Genomic DNA, 20457 nt, shown 5'->3' with positions numbered 1-20457 from the left:
ACTGTCTGTACTTTATAACGTGACTTTTGAACCTTATTGATACAAGTTTGGAAAAAGGTGCAATTGTGGAAATGTATTTTTTCATTGTTCTGAGATACCACTCATAATCAAGTTTCTGTTCAAGGGACAGTACTTTCAGTTCAGGAATAGAAATGTCTCTAATTATCTCAGACCAGCAGAGATGCTTTATTCCGCTTTTTAGTCAGGTACGTTTTTGATTATGTGTTATTCAGATTGTCTGAATGACACATAGTTAAAATGTGGTTGAGATTTTGCAGGAAATCACCTTTCACACAGTCTGATCGTATTTGTCCCCAAACTGAACCATTTCAGATTGGCGGTAGGAAAAGTCAGTTCCACATTTTGTAGCTGACTCAGGGGATGGTGTCACATTCCAGGTTTGGCACTGATCCTCAAGATTATAAGAAAAAGGAAACAAACTCCTGAGTTGAAACTTGTGAATTATAGGAAATGAACCATGTTATTGCAAGCTGCACATATAAGATAACATACATCTTTGTTCAGTTACAAAACTCAGGTTCTGTTTGTAAAGCAATGATGCAGATATATTTCTGGATTTACACCTGGAATGCATTTTCTGTCAGAGTTTGCAACATGCTATAAAACAAGGTGAAAGTTTCAATATTCCAATTTAACAACCACAGGAAAGTCAGGGCTGAGTTTACTGATGACATGTGAGCATGGTGCAGATTAAGATTTCTGGGCAACCATGCAAAGAGCTCCCTGTCATAAATTCAGCAGGTGATCTGTGGGTAACAAAGAACAAATCCAATGCAGTTTCCTAGATTAAAGTCTGAGAATCAAAGTGCAGAGCCCCTGCCAATAAGGTTAATAATGGGGCATGGTGGACATAATTCAGAGGTTCAGGATCCTCGGTGTGGCAGTAGTGCAGATGGTCTTTATTGCCCCCAGCATTTAAAACAGACTGCTGGAAAAACTCAGCAGGTCTGACAGCATCTGTGGGGAGTGAATAGAGCCAACATTTCAAATCTAGATGACCCTTCATCAGAGCCTTTGTTCTTCTGTTTTTGTTTCAGTTTCCAGCATCCACAGTATTTTTCTTTTATTTTATTGCCCCCAGGTTTGCATTCCTGCTTCTCCAAGACCCATCTTAGTTTTCTCCAAACAGCCTCTTCTCCAGTCTCAGGGACAGTTTTGCTGAATTTTGTGAAGCTCTGCTAACTTAAAATAGCAAAGAGAAATTATCAGCAGCATGGCTATGGGAATTGTATAGATCCAGTAGTCTTAAAACTACTGAGCATTAAAGTGGAAGGATAGTTTTTGATTTAATGAAAACTGTGTTTGCAAGAAAACGACATGGGACATCTACAAGAGGAGCTGTGCAAAACTATCCAGAAACCAAAATGTGAGGATACCTTCCTTTTCACATATGCATCCACATAAGTGAAATACTTGGGAGGTTTCTTTGTGACATTAAGATCTTCATTCTGCCAACCTTCATCCCACAAAATTTATGGATTTAGAAATTCAATAGGGACATGACATTGATACCTGTCCCTACTTTCTACCTCCCTCCTGCTTATTTCTCAGGTAGCCCAATTTGGTTGATCCCTTGCAATTTTGATTTGATTTGATTTGATTTATTATTGTCACATGCATTAACATACAGTGAAAAATATTTTTTGCATGCTATACAGACAAAACATACCGTTCATAGAGAAGGCAACGAGAGATTGCGGAATGTAGTGTTACAGTCGTAGCTACGGTGTAGAGAAAGATCAACTTAATGCAAGGTAAGTCCACCCAAAAGTCTGACAGCAACAGAGAAGAAGCTGTTCTTGAGTCAGTTGGTACGTGACCTCAGACATTTGTATCTTTTTCCCTACAGAAGAAGGTGGAAGAAAGCATGTCTGGAGTGCGTGGGATCGTTAATTATGCTGGCTGCTTTGCTGAGGCAACGGGAAGTGTAGACAGAGTTAATGGATGGGAGGCTGATTTGCATGATGGATTCGGCTACATTCACAATCTTTTGTAGTTTCTTGCTGTCTTGAGCAGAGCAGAAGCCATACCAAGCAGAAAGAATGCTTTCTATGGTGCAACTGTAGAAGTTGGTGAGAGTGGTAGTTGACATGCCAAACCAAGTGGATCTGCTGTCTCCATTCTAACTAAGCTTCAGGGTCTTCCACTGAGTGCAGTTTCTAGGTATGAGTCCATCATGTGTTTTTTCTGTTTATCATTTATAACCTGTTGCCTGTTACTCATGTCCAAGATCACAATGCAAAAACAAAATATTATAAATGCTGGAAATATGAAATATAAACAAAAAATGCTGGAAAACTCAGCAGATTAGGCGGCATCTGTAGAGAGAAACAACATTAACTTTTCAGGTCATCAAAACTGAAGCGAAATAGATGATGCAAAATGAGGATCCTTCTTTGCCTTTCTATTTTTCTTTAGCTGCGTCGGCCCCATGGCGCAAAATCACAGCCTCTGGAAAGGCGTGGAGGCCATGGTGCCCAGCGGGAAGAGCCCACTAAACAGTCTCCGCTGATATTTCCTAGCCTGCTGCATTGCTAGAGCAATGCAACAAGCTGGGAGAATCGCCCCCATTATATTTTAGTCATGCCAAATTTGCCTGTAAGAGCTGTTGATGAGCTATTCATAATGGCTAGTCAACTTACTTGTTCTGCACTTCATATCAGACGATTGAACTATAGTTACTCACTGAAGTAACTGATTCTAATCTGACAAACAATGAACTTTAATATTCAAGCAAACATCCTTGTTAATTAAGCACAGTTAAATGAAAAGCCTACCACGCCTGACAATATTGTTGTCTATTAATGCATTTACTCAGCTTTGACCCCCTGATAGGATAGGGCTAGCTATCATTACGTCAGGATAATCAATCCAGTGGATTGTTTCTAGAGAAGCGAAAATGTAAGCATTTACCTGGAATATCAAACTGATAGCAATAACATTTTTTTCTCTCCAATATATTTCTTCATCACATTTCAAAGAATAATTCTCACTTCTATCAATATTACAGGTCAACTGGAATGCTACAAGAGACATCATTCTCCACACACTGTGGGACCCTCTCCCCACGCTGACTGCTCCAGATGCCTAAACAACCTTAGGTTCTTGGGCATGAAGTCCACACTGTCAACAATCTGCCAACTCATATGAAGGTGTGTGGGTTAGGTGGATTAGCCATGCTAAATTGCCCCTCAGTATCAGGGGGACTAGCTAGGGTAAATGCATGGAGTTACGGGGATAGGGCCAGGGTAGGATTGTGGTCGGCATGGACTTGATGGGCTGAATGGCCTTCTTCTGCACTGTAGGATTCTATTATTCTAAGTGCCTTACTGCCACCTCCCAATACAGGCCCTCTAACATTCAGCAGTATTAGACATCTCTGAGTATTGTCAGAATACGGAATCATTTTAGTTCTGGAGTTCCTTGAAATGCTTCAAAATCCCGTATTCTCCTCCATCTGCCATCTCCAAGCATTTGCTTCATGCAGTGTTAACACACACCACAGTCTTACTGTCAGTGCTTGTAAACCCTGGAAAAGCCCAATTCTCCAAAGCTGTCCTACCCTCTGCGTTGAAACAGCTGCCAGACCTGGGCTAAACCAATCCCCACATAATAAAAATCCATTGATTCCAATTGATCCTGTCCCCTGCCCAGAGTTGCTAAACTGAAAAACACCATGAGAGATTGGCTAATGATGGGTAAAAACTTATGAATATTTTTCTTTTTGCCTCAACAAAAGTGGAGATGAAATAAATTAAATAAAAGCCTTCAATGATTCAGGTCCAGAACTGATTCAGATCTGAGTTTAAATATTGAGGCTGTCAATGGGATGAGTCATTTTGTTGCATTTTGCACTAAGGTTAAGGGAATTCCAGAGTCAAATTTCATTCAAACTGCAGCCAATGTTGGTGAACCATGTGAATTCCAGGAAATGAAATTATTTTATATCCCAAGTAGCTGTTTGGATCAAAGATGTTTGACATTGCTCCAGTGCAACAGTGGGCAAGAAGGTGTGAAGAGGTTAATGTCCACAACTAAAAGAGATGGTAAAATCTTGGTGGAATCTAACAGGAATGCAAATAATTTTGACCAATATTTCATTCTGATGGTTTGACTTGCCCATCAAGGTATCCTTGGGGATTAACAATATCCCACTGTGAATTTGGCCTTAAGATAATGAATATTCTAACCATCAAATGTAATAATCACTCCAGGCACAAGATACCATGCGCCCCATGTTATTGCATGAAAGATGTTACGTTACACAAGAGCTAAACCAGTCATTCCTGTTGAACTTGAAAAATATGTACAGCCCCCTGTTCAGTAGTCAAGCATCCCGTAGGCAAAATGAAGTAGATGGAGCCAGTCCGTTTACAACATAAGTTTATTCTCAAAACCCAGTATAACATAAATGCAGACTACTTTTTCCTTCCATTATCACAGTATTCACAACATAAACAGATCCCATTCTTTCTTAAAATAAACAATATTAACAAGTACATATTTACAGACAAGCTTTTTTTAAAAAGTGAAGCAATCTAAATCTTGCAATCCCAAGACTTCCCTTCATATGAGGTATCCTTCTTACAAGACTTCTCACTGGAAATATTCCTTTTGATAAAACAGTCAGACTTTGGTAAAACAGCCATCAGTCAGATGCTTGTGCTATTTAAATTTAGATATCTAGAGTGGGATTTTACAACCTCACTCGGATGAAGCTTATAAAATCCCACCCAGGCCAATGGAGAATTCCATTCTGCGAGCCTCACTTGCCCTGTAATCGGGGCGGGCGAGGCAGTAAAATTCCAGCCTTATTGTTTCTCCAACATTTGTTTCAAGCTCACAACGTCAACTCCTATGAGGAAAACCTCCGACCTTGTCCATGGCTGGGCTCTCCAGTGCTGCTAGGGCAAATGGAGTTTTGGCTGAGCGCCAAATTCTCCATTCTCGCTGGCAGTGGGGCAGGTATGGACAAAATTGGAGAATCTGGCCCCTAATCGCTCCTTATTCCCATGGAAAGCAACTGGCCCAGATGGGGGACCTGGATGTGCACTCAGATCCTGCACGGATTTGCTGGTGAAGCATTCACAGACATCTTCAGCCTCTCTTTACAACAATCTGAGGCCCCTGTCTGCTTCATGAAAACGACCATCCTCCCCGTACCTAAGAAAAACCAAGCAGCGTGCTTTAATGACTATCGGCCGGTGGCTCTGACATCCATCATTATGAAATGCTTCAAAAGGTTAGTCATGGCACGAATCAATTCCAGCCCCCCAGACTACGTGGATCCATTACAGTTTGCCTTCCGCCGCAACAGGTCCACAGCAGATGCCATTTCCCTGGCCCTGCACTCAACCCTGGACCACCAAGATAACCAGGTACTATGTCAGACTCCTATTTGTTGACTACAGTTCAGCCTTCAACATTTTTATTCCCACAAAACTCATCTCCAAACTTCAAGGCCTGGGCCTCGGCACCTCTCTCTGCGACTGGATCCTGGATTTCCAAACTCACAGACCACAATCAGCAAGGATAGGCAACAACACCTCCTACACTATCATTCTTATAACACTGCTCCTCAAGGCTGTGTTCTCAGGCCCCTACTATACTCCTTGTTCACATATAACTGTGTGGCCAAATTCCCCTACAATTCAATTTTCAAGTTTGTTGATGACTCCACCGTAGTGGGTCAGATCTCAAACAATAACGAGACAGGGTACAGGAATGAGATACAGAATCCGGTGAACCACAATAATCTCCCCGTCAATGTCAACAAAATAAAGGAGATTGTCATCGACTTCCGAAAGCATAAAGGAGAACATGCTCCTGTCTGCATCAATGGGGGCGAAGTAGAAAGGGTCAAGAGCTTCGAGTTTTTAGGTATCCAGATCACCAGCAACCTGTCCTAGTCCCCCCATGCCAACACTATAGTTAAGAAAACCCACCAATGCCTCTACTTTCTCAGAAGACTATGGAAATTTGGCATGTCAGCTATGACTCTCACCAACTTTTACAGATGCACCATAGAAAGCATTCTTTCTAGTTGTATCACAGCTTAGTAAGGCTCCTGCTCTGCCAAGACTGCAAGGAACAGCAAAAGGCTGTGAATGTAGCCCAATCCATTATGCAAGCCAGCCTCTCATCCATTGACTCTACCAACACTTCCTGCTGCCTCGGCAAAGCAAACAGCACAATTAAGGACCCCACACACCCTGGACATTCTCTTCCACCTTCTTCCTTTGGGAAAAAGATACAAAAGTCTGAGGTCACATACCAACCGATTCAAGAACAGCTTCTTCCCTGCTGCTGTCTGACTTTTGAATGGACTTACCTTACATTAATTTGATCTTTCTCTGCACCTTAGCTATGACTATAATACTACTTTCTGCACTCTCTCGTTTCCTTCTCTATGATCGGTATGCTTTGTCTGTATAGTGCAGAAGAAACAATACTTTTCACTGTATGTTAATACATGTGACAATAATAAATCAAATCAAATCAAATCAAATCAATTCAATTGGTGAAGGGTACATTAACCCAGAGAGAATAATTGCCAATGTAGCATTCAATAATATAGTGTCTTGCATCATCTCCTTGATATAGAATTTTCTCAAATACCTTTGATGAAAAGAATGGCATCTCAACTGCCTCAACAAGTGCAAAATTTGGTTACCCAAAGATGGAAATTTCGGCATAAATTTCTTCATCTTTATTTTTTAATTTTTAATTTTTTTTCCATAAAATACACTTGATTGTTGGATGTTTGATGACAGTACTTAGTTCTAAGACATCAAAACTTGCATCTGGCAATGCCCAATTGATCCAATTAACAAATCAAGCTTTGCAGTTGCTATGTTTCAGTTTGGAAGCAGGTATTTTTTTTGTGAGGATCTGGCATGATTGACTGTGATACGGTTAATACTTTTTAAGTAAGGTTGTTGATGTAAAGTAACATCAGACCCATACTGACTGATTTCCAAACCAAAATATTTAAAGGTCGCAGAAGCTCGACTCCCAATCTTATATTCTGTTCTAATCTTGTCAAAAACATTTTTTTGAACTCACTAGTATCAGCATATGTGAAGACATCAATATGCATCATAAAAATGCCAATAAAACACGGCAGAATCTGCTTCATTTGGAGACAGCCCAACTGAGTAGTACCATACCCTGAACCCTTTATTTAAGAAGGGTAGCAAGAATAATCCAGGTAATTACAGGCCGGTGAGCCTTACATCAGTGGTAGGGAAGTTATTGGAGAGGATTCTTCGAGACAGGACTTGGAAATAAGTGGACGTATTCGTGAGAGGTAACATGGTTTTGTGAAGGGGAGGTCATGTCTCACGAACTTGATCGAGTTTTTTGAGGAGGTGATGAAGATGATTTTCTTTGTTCTTTGTTCATTGTTCAAACCATTTAACTTCCAAGGGTTTTCTACTACATCTAGCACTTTCTTGGGAAGTTGGAGGATCACTTCCCTCTGGAGATGATTCTCCTGCAGAAATGCAGCTTCAATGTTATTGACTGCTGATCAAAGAAATGTTACTAAAAAGGCCAAACAAAAATTCAGAATTACCTTTTCCATGTGAGTGAGTCCACTCTAACCTCTTTAGCTCCTAAGCATTCTTCAAAATCCATAATTACTAACCTAGCCTTGGCTTTACAAACTCCATCCGGTCAGCCCTTTTTTGGGCAGATCCAGTTATGCAATAATGCTGGCTGACCTTCATCTGAACCTTTGGATATACTTCAAACGCTCTTGAACTTTCTAACACTTCCTGTTTAGCAATATTTCCTAATGTGAATGCCATTATGAAAATGTTTTGGTCGTGGGACATTCTGTTCCTATTATTTGGTCGGGATGGTTCTGCATTCTCCATTCCACCAAGTCATCTAGACAGACTGCGACTATTACTCGCGTGAAGGATTTCTGGGCTACTGCTGTCAGATCCCCAGCATACCCTATCCGCTGTACATGAACATTTCCTCTATCAGGATTCATTAGCTGATCCATTTCTGGCATTCAAGCTAGGCTGCTTTATTCTTCATTTTCACCAATCCATGGCCGTCTCAACTGCATCTAACTCATTCCCCGATCCTAGATCCATTCAAGCCATCCACAACAGTGCACCAGGGGAGCAGAGCAAGGTTATGTATGTGTGTGTTTTTGTGTGTGTGTGTAGAGGGGGTGGGGAAATTGGGGAGGTAGTAATTTATCAATATCCAATAGAAACCCATAGAGAATTTGTAGATTTCTTTCTGCAAAAATCTGTCAGACAGCAAATAATTTGCACCTTCCAGAATAGTTCCTGAACAAATTGAAATTATTGGTCAATTTACTAAATTATCTACTTGAGATATGTACATCTGTTTGACTGAAGATGGAGAAACAGTAACAACACATTCTTCATAAGAAATCTCGTTTATTTTATTCATTCAATAATATTCCAAGGCAAAAGAACAAAAAATGCAAACAATTCATGCACAATTTATTCACATGTCCTGAGTCACACTGAGTTTTATACACAATTTTTACACAAAGCCTTTTGAGGCTCTGTGTAAACAAATCCCTCTGCTGAAAAGATTTCTATTCTTCACTGTACAGAGATTAGCTTATTTAGAAATGTCATTTTTGTTTCCAGTTAATATAAAATAAGTAGCATTCCCACCTCAAATGTGATATTTCTACAATGATTTATTTTCACAGACTTCAATTTTGGATAGACCCTAAAGTTGGATGTTTCAAAGTTAGTCACTTTCCACCCTTCTGGAATCAACATTGGATTCAGTTATTTCAGATCAAAGCCCCTCTCCCAAGCCCCTCACTTTTTATTTGCTGTTGGTGCTCATTCTGCATTTTCCCATTATCCCTCCAGAGGAACGTTTTGTTCCTTTTCTTGCACTATTAGCATCTCCTTTTGCCGTGCTCCATCATTCCTTTTGTTATTAAATTTCTCCTCACTCCAATGCTATTTTTGACATTCCCCTTTGTTCTTTTTTGGTCTTGCCACGTCCCATGCCAGCTTTAAAAACTGTTATATTTCTAAGACATGCAGGGAATTTGCAGCACATTTCACTTTTCAGTGTGTCTGCAACTAATACGAGGGTTGTGTTTATTTAATTTATTAGATCTTTCATTCCATTCTTATTCCAGATCATTTCAATTGAAGTAATAATGGATAATTCTGCTAATTTGAACCCTTAAGAATTACAAATCAATCATCCCAGGTAAAACAAGTAGCAGTAAGTAGGTAGTCTATCATAGAGAATGATAATAGGTTCATCCCAGTGGGTGGGATTTTATGGGCTCACTTGTCCCAAAACCGTAAAGTCCCAGCCGCGGTAACAGACCTTCCCATTGTCCACTCCTCACCCACTCCAGTTACCATGGTGGGTGGAGTGGTAAAATTCTGGCAAATATTTCTGTGTAACAGCAGGATGCGAGTATCTAAACCAGAAGGAGCACAGTGGTCCATGAAGGCAGCTCACCACCACATTCACAAAGACAATTAAGGTTAGGCGATGAGTGTCGGCTTTGGCAGTGATGCCTAAATTTTGTGATTTTTTTTCCCCCAAAACTGGCATCAATTCCCACTCTAAATTCAAACATCAAAATTTAACAACTGCCACACTTTAGAGTCCTCCACTAGTTCACAAATCTGTGAATATATCATTTTTAGCTGCACATTTTAATATGAAAAATATTTTCCAAAGCTTATGAAGATCTGTCAACAAGTTGATGTATATCACAGAGCAACTTGCAGCAGCAATGCCAAGCTCTATGCTTAATAGTCACTTACATCAATCCTGTAAATAAAAACCTCAGTACTCGTACAAAATTTCACAATATCAGCCTGCTTTCATACGCCATGTGTAAACAATTACCGTATGACAGGGTTAAGCAATGAAATAAGATTCAGGAATCAATGCAGGGTAACTATTTAAAGGATCTTTCAGAAGGTGACAAGAGAGTGAACACCCTGGACAGCAATTCTTTCATTTCAGTGTTCATTGTGCTACAAGTTTCCAGGTATAGATTCAAGTCCATCCCATATTGCAGATTCCTTTCTCAGTTATGTTTTCTGGCACCTGAAATAAAATTAAACAAATTTTAAAATTTCCAATAACAGCAGGCATTAGTTCAAGGGCAATGTCTTCACGTGCATTAAATATTGAACTGTTACAAAGCACTGCAAGCAGTTGTTAAATTGTTAACCATTCATTGATTTTACAATATGATTTTAACATGCAGGGTCCATGGAGTCACAGTGAACAATTAGTTCTGCAGGAATATTATGTTGAAGAGTGAAATGGAATGAATAATAAAAAGATTAAAAATATAGACTTTAGGCTGGTTTATAATGTAAAGAGGTAAATTATTGAGCAGCAATGTGGGTGATTCTCAACTGCCCTCCAAAGGCAACTAGGGATGGGCAATAAATGCTGGCAGACCAATGACGCCCATGTCCCACAAATGAATAAAAAAAGTCTGTGAAGGAAGAAAGGCAGCAGGAAGCTGAGGTAAAAGTGATGAAGGAACACATTTAATATTTATTCCTAAAGTCCTTTTTTTGATCAATGGACTCTGATGAATTGTCTGACCTCAGCTAGTTAGTAAATGTGTGACAGTGGGCCACAGCATTGTGGGTGATGGAGCACGGCATCTCCTAAAACTCCTGCACCAGATTGTGATCCACAGAACCCCCGGCTCTTCTTGGAATTACCATATATGGGATAGTGGATAAGGACAATTTAGGACTGAGGCCAAATGTCAACTGTGGTTGAATAGCTTGCTAATGTTCACTCTCATGGATCACACTTAAATACTAGGCACTTGGCAATGCACCAGAATGGATCACCATCCTCTAAGAATGTGCAATAGATGGAAATTCAGTGCTCTTGACCAAGGAGGGGACAAACATAGTAAAAAGAAAATCCAATCGATCTGATTTTTTATTCACATAACAAATACCAGACACCAACCTTTGATGATAATCTTCACCCAGTCAGCATCAGGACTCACACAGATTCTGCTACCTTTTCTCATGGTGATACTGTGAAGAGAAGAGAAATGCTTAAAATCTAACTCCCAGAATCTCCCACTGAAAGGGGGACAATTCAGTAAAACTATAAAACAAAATCCTTTAAATTCCTTAACTTGCGATTGATCCAGCATGTTCAGAATAAAGAGTAGCATCTAAATTGGCATTACAAAAGGAGAAAGGTTAAATATGACATTCTGACACATTTACTTACATTATTTCTGCTGTCTCACAGTGCGGTCCTTTGGGAATGTATTTTAAGTTCTTGATGAATTTTGGGTTAATGGGATTGGAGCTGATCTGATGGCATTGGCACCGCCCTTGATATCCAGGAATTGGAATACCTGAGAAAAGATAAAGTTAACTTCAATTTAGACATTGGTTGAAGTTGACAGAAACTTGGCATTTTGTTTCAGCATTGAATTCAGCCTTAAAATAAGCTTTATATTCTCAACAGCATATAGCATCAGTAACTGTTTAATTCTCAATGAATAACCCAACTGTACACTGAGACATGTATTTCTAATCAATAAGTCAACAGAAAGGTTCGTCTCCACTCAGTGCAATTAGAACTAAAACACAAGATAGAAATATCGACTTACCCTGTGCAGTAATTGCACACAAGAGCAGGATGAGAACCATTACACTGGTTGCTCTGTTCATCTTTAACTTGTTGCTGAATAGATTTCTACTGCAGGATCTTCTGTGAAACTCAGTGACTCTCTCACTGTTGAATGAACTTCTGTTATAGTTGGGTCCAATGAGCTCCTATTTATTTAGATCCATAACTTTCGTTTTGCATCATCATGAGCAGTGAAAGCTGTCAAAGTTCCGTGGAAGGGAATTTCCCTGCCCTTGAAACATCTTTCTTTCCCTTTTGCAGTTTTCATTATACTTACAGATTGTGTAGAGTTTGTGTAGATGACCTGTTGTTTAAGGCAGTGAATTATTAATGTCTAGATTTTAAAGATTATATCACTGGTTTCAGAAAAGTGGCTTAAAATTCATCTTTAGCAAAATCGTAGAGAGGATGAGAGGCGCTCATTCACCCGTTAAAGATGTATACCCTGACCAATTTCTCTTTCAGTGAACTCCATTGGGAAGGGAATTTAGGTGCCATATAATGGGCGACAGATCCACATTTATTCATTTTCACCCCGAGTAAAGTTGAATTTAACCCAATATTCCAGTCTTTTTATATAAATGGTCATCAAATCAAGTTCTAATAGAGTGTTATTAATAACGTGTTCATTTTGTTTTTACTATGAAACAGTGAAACATTGACAAAGTCACATCTGGATAACTTAATGCTTTTTATTGATGTTCTTCCAGGCAAGTGATATCAAATGATCAGAAAAATAATCCACTTCCAGGGTTTGCACCAGACACATTGAGGATCTCCTTCTGCAAATAAAACACTGAAAGTCTTTGTGTTCTTAAACCTATGATTCACAGGAAATGCCTTTCCCTTTTACTGTTGGCACTTCATAATGTGACTCTTTGGATCTTATTGATACAAGTTTGGAAAAAGATGCTATTGTGGAAACATATTTTTTCATTATTCTGAATTGCCACTTGTAATGAATTATATCTGTTTGAGGGGCAGTAGCTTCAGTTCAGGAATAGAAATATCTTTAATGACCGCTCACCAGTAGAGCTGTCAGGTATTTCATTGATTGTTTGCTATTCAAATTGCCTGATTAACACAGTTAAAATGTAACTGAGACTTTGTGGCCAGGCACTTTTCACAAGGTCATATTATATATTAGTTATTCGTCCCTAATAATGAAACATTTCAGATCGGCAATAGGAAAAGTTAGTTCCACATTTTGTAGCTGACTCAGGAAGACGTCACGTTCCAGGTTTGGCACAGATCCTCAGGATTATAAGAAAAAGGAAACAAACTCCTGAGTTGAAACTTGTGAATTATAGGAAATGAACCATGTTATTACAAGCTGCACAGCTAAGATATATCTTTGTTCAGTTACAAAACTTTTGTCCTGTTTATTTATGTTGATATATTAGGGTCACAAGTAGCTTACATTGAACCCTTCAATGCAGTTACTGTGAAATTTTTCTAGTCGCCACACTCCAGTGCCTTTTCAGATACATTAAGGGAAAATTTAGCATGGCCAATGCACCTAACCAATGTGTCTTTCAGACTGTGGGAGGAAACCAGAGCACTGAAGGAAACCCACACAGACACGGGGAGAACATGCAGACTCCACACACAGTCCCAAGCTGGGAATCAAGCCCAGATCCCTGGCACAATGAGGCAGTGGTGCCAACGACTGTGCCACCATGCTGCCTTGTAACTCTGCAAATATAATTCTGGATGTTAGATACAATGGGCAGGATTCTGTAGTCTTGCTTATCCTGGAACTGTAAAATTCCGCTCAAGATCAACAGACCTTTCCATGGTCTGCCCCTCACCTGCTCCAATTCCCGTTGCGGGCAGGACAACAAAATTCCCCCCAATTACCTTACACCTGCATTTTCGGTCAGAGTTTGTAGGAGTACGTGAAATGAGATGAAACATTGAGTGCACTATGATAACAACATCAGGAAGGTCAGGGTTGAACTTACCTATGTCATGAGGGCCCAAGGCAGATGTGGATTTCTAAGTCGCCATGCAAAAAGGCATAAATTCAGTAGGCGATCAGTGGGCAAATCCAGTGTAGTTTGTTTGATTGAAAATCGGGCTAGAGATGTTTTGAACAAGATCAATAATGGGACCTGGGTAAGCATAATTACCAAGTTCCATGTTTCCTATGTGGCAGCAATGCAGATGGTCTTTATTGCCCCCAGTTTTGCAACTCAACTGTCAAGAAAGCAAGGACTTATGATATTTTTCTTTTGATGATATTACTTTGAAGGTTGGAGATTGTAATTATCATAATTGGAATAAGAGACTGGGTGATCCCAATAGGAAGAAGTGGTTTTGACATGTTAATGAACCAAGAGGAACCTCAATAAGAATTTTATATCAGGCAACAATGGAAGTAGTTCTGAAGTGGGTTGTCTTAGTTCAAAGGGAGTTATATGCAAGTTGTAAAAGGTATGAGTAAGTAAGGGGTATATGGAATATGTTCTTTATAAGCTTAAAAGGTAAAGTAAAGAAAGAATGTTTTTCAGGGTGGAAAGCACTTCTGAAACACTGGTTGAAACAATAGAGCGATCCAAAGGGAAGGGTCACGTTTAAGGAAATATTGAAACCTAGCTGAGGTGATAGCTGCTTCGATCTCCCTGAAGACAGCAGGGCAGCTGGTCAGGTCTCACAGAAAACAATGTGAACAAGACCGGACCTGGAGAGTCAGTTGTCACAGAGAACATCCCAAGCGAAAAAATTTTCCGGCTAAAATTCTATAGATTTTTATATCTATTATGATTGCTGCTAAACAGAAAAGTGAAACCTTAGCTCTGGGGGGTAGTTTAAGTGAATATCTTTTGGAAGTGACTTAAAGTACTGATTACTGTGTGAACCCATTGTTTTGTTTAAGTGTAATTTCATTCTATTTTTCCTTTGTATTTTTAATAAATGTTTACCAAAAAATCATCACATTTAAAGTTGTTTTATTAGTCACAAGGTTTACATTAACACTGCAATGAAGTTACTGTGAAATTCCCCTAGTCACTACACTCTGACGCCTGTTCAGGTCAATGCATCTAACCAGCACGTCTTTCAGACTGTGGAAGGAAACCAGAACACCCGGAGGAAACCCATGCAAACATGGGGAGAACACGCGAACTCCACTCAGACAGTAACCCAAGTGGGTCGTGGGGCGGTGGTTAGCACTGCTGCTTCACAGCTCCAGGGACCTGGGTTCGATTACTGGCTGAGGTCACTGTCTGTGTGGAGTTTGCACATTCTCCTTGTGTCTGCATGGGTTTCCTCCAGGTGCTCCGGTTTCCTCCCACAGTCCAAAGATGTGGGGGTTAGGTTAATTGGCCATGATAAAATTGCCCCTTGGTGTCTTGAGATGCATTGGTTAGAGAGATTAGTGGATAAAATATGTAGGGATATGGGGGTAGAGCCTGGGTGGGATTGTGGTCAGAGCAGACTTGATGAGCCAAATGGCCTCTTTCTGCACTGTCGGGTTCTATGATTCTATGAAGCCAGAAATTGAACCTAAATCCCTGGCGCTGTGAAGCAGTGGTGCTAACCACTGTGCCAGTTTCTGCTCGGCGATTCTGCATTGTCGTGTGTCTTGAAGGCCGCCTTGGAGAATGTTTACCTGAAGATTGGCACGGCAGCACAGTGGTTAGCAGTGCTGCTTCACAGCTCCAGGGACCCAGGTTCAATTCCCGGCTTGGGTCACTGTCTGTGTGGAGTTTGCACGTTCTCCTCTGTCTGCGTGGGTTTCCTCCAGGTGCGCCAGTTTCCTCCCACAATCCAAAGATGTGCAGTTAGGTTGATTGGCCATGCTAAAATTGCCCCTTAGTGTCCTCAGATGCATAGGTTAGAACAATTAGTGGGTAAATGTGTAGGGATATGGGGGTGGGGCCTGGGTGGGATTGTGGTCGGTGCAGAATTCATGGGCCAAATGGCCTCTTTCTGCACTGTAGAGTTTCTATGATTCTATGATTATTTGATCGGAGGCTGAATGCCCTTGACTGCTGAAGTGCTTCCCAACAGAAAAGGAACACTCCTGCCTGGTGATTGTCGAGCGGTGTCCACTCATCTGTTGTCATAGCGTCTGTATAGTATCGCTGCTGTTCCAAACCTTGGGAGATCTTTTCCTGCAGCATATCAGGTAGAGAACATTGGCCGAGTCGCATGAGTATATACCGTATACCTGGTGGATGGTGTTCTCACGTGTGATGATGGCATCAGTGTCGATGATCTAGCACATTTTGCAGTGGTTGCTGTGGCAGGGTTTTCAGAAACTGATAGCCAAGTTCCACATACATGAGGACGGTGTCAACTGGGATCTTAGGTCATGTCATACAATGTATACTCCCACCATTTGGCCTGGGATTACAAAATCCTATGCACTGTCCTGGCCTGAGACAATTCACACCTCTTTAATCTGTCATTATCCCTGTCTCCACTCACATTGTCTGTACCTGTAAAGACAATGCAAATGAAGAGTCAGTAGGCAATATTCAGCAGGAAATTGAGGAGCAAATATATAAGGAGATTACAGATTGCTCCCAGAAAAATAGGGTGGTAATAGTAGGCGATTTTAACTTTCTCAACATTGACTGGGACAGCCATAGTGTTAGGGGCTTGGACGGAGAGAATTTTGCTAAGTGTATTTAGGAGGAATTTCTTGTTCAGCATGTGGGTGGCCCGTCTCGAGACAGAGCATAACTTGACCTTCTCTTGGGAAATAAGGAAGGGCAGGTGACAGAAGTGTTAGTGAGGAATCACTTTGGGACAAGTGACCATAATTCCATTAGTTTTAAGATAGCTATGGAGGATGATAGGTCTGGTCCAAAAGTTAAAATTTTAAATTGGGGCAAGGTCAATTTTGATGGTACCAGGCAGGAATTTTCAAAAGTTAATTGAAGGAATCTCTGGGATGGCAAAGGAACGTCTGGTAAGTGGGAGGCTTTCAAAAGTGTATTAACAAAGATTCAGGGTAAGCACATTTCTCTTAGAGTGAAGGGCAAGGCTAGCAGAAGTCGGGAACTCTGGATGACTTGGGATATTGGGGCCTTGGTCAAGGAGAAGAAGGGGACACATGACATGTGTAGGCAGCTGGGATCAAGTGAATCCCTTGAAGAATATAGGGGGTGTAGGAGTATAGTTCAGAGAGAAGTCAGGATGGCAAAAAGGGGATGCAAGATTGTTTTGGCAGATAAGGCAGAGGAGAATCCAAAGAACTTCTACAAATACATAAAGGCCAAAAGAATAACAAGGGAGAGTGTAGGGCTTCTTAAGGATCAAAAGGTCATCTATGTGTGGATCCACAAGAGATGGGTGAGATCCCAAATGAATATTTCTCATCAGTATTTACTGTTGAGAAAAGCATGGATGTTAGGGAACTTGAGGAAATAAATAGTGATGTCTTGAGGAGTGTTCATATTACAGAGAAGGAGGTGCTGGAAGTCTTAAAGTGCATTGAGGTAGATAAATCTTGATGGGACCTGACGAAGTGTATCCCAGGACATTGTGGGAGGCTAGGGAGGAAATTGTGGATCCCCTAGCAGAGATATTTGAATCATCAAGTCACAGATGAGGTGCCTGAAGATCGGAGTATGGCAAATGTTCTGCCTTTGTTTAAAAAGGGACGCAGGGAACTACAGGCCAGTGAGCCTCACATCTGTGGTGGGTAAGTTGTTGGAAGATATTGTGAGAGACAGGATCTATAGGCATTTAGAGATGCAAGGACTGATTAGGGACAGGCAGAATGGCTTGGTGAGTAGAAAATCATGTCTCACAAATTTGACAGAGTTTTTTGAAGGGGTAACCAAGACGTAGATGAGGGCACTGCAGTTTATGTTGCCTATGTGGACTTTAGCAAGGCGATTGACAAGGTACCGCAAGGTAGGTTGTTGCATAACCTTAAATCTCACAGGATCCAGGGTAAGGTAACTAAATGGATACAAAATTGGCTTGATGACAGAAGCCAGAGGGTGGTTGTGGACGGTTGTTTTTCAAACTGGGAACCTGTGACCAGGGTGTGCCTCACGGATCCATGCTGGGTCCACTGTTATTTGTCATTTATATTAATGATTTGGATGAGAATATAGGAGGAATGGTTAGTAAGTTTGCAGTTGACATCAAGATTGGTGGCACAGTGAACAGTGAAGAAGGTTATCCCAGATTGCAACGGGATCTTGATCAATTGGCCAGTGGGCTGACAATGGCAAATAGAGTTTAATTTAGGTAAACACGAGGTGATGCATTTTGGTAGATTGAACCAGGGCAGGACTTATTCAGTTAATGGTAGGGTGTTGGAGAGAGTTACAGAATAAAGAGATCTAGGGGTACAGTTCATAGCTCCTTGAAAGTGGAGTTACAGATGGACAGAGTGGTGAAGAAGGTAGTCATAGAACATAGAACACTACAGCACAAACAGGCCCTTCGGCCCACGAGTTGCGCCGATCACATCATCACCTACCAATCTATAGACCTATCTATAACCCCCAATCCCATTAAACCCCATATACTCATCCAGAAGTCTTTTAAAAGACCCCAGCGAGTTCACCTCCACCACCACTGACGGCAGCCGATTCCATTCACTCACCACCCTCTGAGTGAAAAACTTACCCCTAACACCACTTCTGTACTTTCCTCCCCGCACCTTAAATCTGTGTCCTCTCGTAGCGACCATTTCAACCCGGGGAAATAGCCTCTGAGAATCCACCCTATCTATTCCTCTCAACATTTTATAAACTTCTATCAGGTCGCCTCTCAACTTTCGCCTCTCCAGGGAAAAGAGTTTCAGTATGCTTGGTTTCATTGATTAGAACATTGAAGCCAGGAGTTGTAACGTCTTGTTGAAATTGTACAAGACAGTGGAAAGGCCACACTTGGAGTACTATGCACAGTTCTGGTCATCCTATTATAGAAAGGATATTATTAAACTAGAAAGAGTGCCGAGTAGATTTACTAGGAAGCTACCAGGACTTGATGGTTTGAATTATAAGGAGAGGCTGGATAGACTGGGACTTTTTTTCTCTGGAGTATAGAAGGCTCACAGGGGTGATCTTACAGAGGTCTTTAAAATATTGAGGGGCATAGATCAGCCAGATAGTCAATATCTTTTCCCATAGGTAGGGGAGTCTAAAATTAGAGAGCGTAGGTTTAAGGTGAGAGGGGAGAGATACAAAAGAGTCCAGAGGAAAAATGTTTTCACAAAGAGCGTGGTGAATGTCTGGAACAAGCTGCAAAGAGTCAGGTACAAATTTGTCTTTTGAAAAGCGTTTAGACAGTTACATGGGTAAAATGGGTATAGAGGGATATGGGCCAAATGCAGGCAATTGGGACTAGCTTAGGGGTTTTAAAAAAAAGGCGGCATGTTCAAGTTGGGCTGATGGGGCTGTTTCCAAGCTGTAAACCTCTATGACTCTAACCACTATGACTCTATGACTTGATTATCTGTTAAGACTTGCATTCCACCCATCAGCTTGCAATTGAGTCTGTGTCTATATATGCCCTGTTTGTGAACCCAATTCTCCACATAGCTCCACAAGGGGCATTGCTCTGAAATCTTGTGCTACCAAATAAACTTGTTGGACTTTAATCTGGTGTGGTGAGACTTCTTACTGTATCTCTAGAGGGCCTCCTCCTTTCCATCACCTGCACAGAATGCTGGCTGCAACCAGTTTGGGGGTGGGAAGATATTGGCGAATGGAACTCATGTTAAGGCAGGTACCAGCCCACAAATAAGGACAAGAACACCCAGACTCAATACAGAGCCTACTGACTTTGATCTTCTTTAAATATTGTAGGATTTACTTTGGGAAACACAGATATTTGAATCATCGATAGTCACAGGTGAAGTGCCTGAGGATTGGAGAGTGGCAAATGTCCGCCTTTGTTTAAAAAGGGCTGCAGGGGAAAGCCTGGGAGCTACAGGCCGGTGAACCTCAAATCTGTGGTGGGTAAGTTGCTGGAAGGTATTTTGAGACACAGGATCTACAGGCACTTAGAGATGCAAGGACTGATTAGGGATAGTCAGCATGGCTCTGTGAGTGGAAAATCATATCTCATAAATTTGATAGATTTTTTTGAAGGGTAGCCAAGAAGGTAGTTGAGGGCAGTGCAGTTGATGTTGTCTACGTGGACTTTAGCAAGGCCTTTGATGAGGTACCGCATCGTAGGTTGTTGCATAAGGTTAAATCTTATGGGATCCAGGGTGAGGTTGCTAAATGGATACAAAATTGGCTTGATGACAGAAGTCAGATGGTGGTTTTGGAGGGTAATTTTTCAAACTGGAGACCTGTGACCAGGGTGTGCCACAGGGAACACAGATGTCATAAAATGGGGTCCTGGCCTTACTTTCCTTCTGTTTTAATTGAATATTGCTTCATGTAAAATATTACCTTTGTTTCTCTCCACAGATGCCACCTAACCTGCTGAGTTTTCTGACATCTTCTGATTTTTATGTCAGATTTACAGCATTTGTGCTTTTGTGTTGTGATCTTGGTCATTAGTAAGAAGCAACAGTTTAGACATGATACAGAAACTAAATAGATAGGCATGATGTAGAGATGCCGGTGTTGGACTGGAGTGAGTGCAGTAAGAAGTCTCATAACACCAGATTCAAGTCTAACAGGTTTTTTTTGAATCATGAGTTTTTGGAGTGCTGCCCCTTCATCAGATAAGTGGACATAATGGTCCAGAGTGATCATCAGATGAGTGGTCCGCTCACCTGATGACAGAGCAGTGCTCCCAAAAGCTCATGATTCCAAATAAACCTGTAAGAATTTAACCTGGTGT

The 20457-nt window shown here is 40.9% G+C and overlaps 1 protein-coding gene across 1 annotated transcript; it reads right to left on the bottom strand.

Annotated features, from left to right (window-relative positions):
* Positions 1-8448: 8448 nt before the first annotated feature.
* Positions 8449-11779, bottom strand: LOC145350134 (interleukin-8-like). Its single transcript, XM_080199100.1, has 4 exons — positions 11666-11779; positions 11278-11407; positions 11005-11075; positions 8449-10110 (listed from the first exon to the last, which is right to left on the bottom strand). Exons 1-4 carry the CDS (start codon positions 11724-11726, stop codon positions 10091-10093), a joined length of 282 nt encoding a protein of 93 aa, XP_080055226.1. The 5' UTR covers positions 11727-11779; the 3' UTR covers positions 8449-10090.
* Between the last annotated feature and the right edge of the window lie 8678 nt (positions 11780-20457).

This window comes from Carcharhinus amblyrhynchos, chromosome 1 (genome assembly GCF_965287045.1).
Source record: "Carcharhinus amblyrhynchos chromosome 1, sCarAmb.v2.hapA, whole genome shotgun sequence".
Classification (NCBI taxonomy): Eukaryota; Metazoa; Chordata; class Chondrichthyes; order Carcharhiniformes; family Carcharhinidae; genus Carcharhinus; species Carcharhinus amblyrhynchos.
This window is presented reverse-complemented; position numbering and strand designations above follow the sequence as displayed.

Bases quoted from the DNA above. Each gene is read 5' to 3' on its own strand.
- LOC145350134 (XM_080199100.1), bottom strand. From the start codon at position 11,726: ATGAACAGAGCAACCAGTGTAATGGTTCTCATCCTGCTCTTGTGTGCA. The intron at 11,076-11,277 runs GTAAGTAAATGT...TTCTCTTCACAG, and splicing joins TGTGAGACAGCAGAAATAAT to TATCACCATGAGAAAAGGTA. The intron at 10,111-11,004 runs GTTGGTGTCTGG...ATTTTATTTCAG, and splicing joins GGTGAAGATTATCATCAAAG to GTGCCAGAAAACATAACTGA.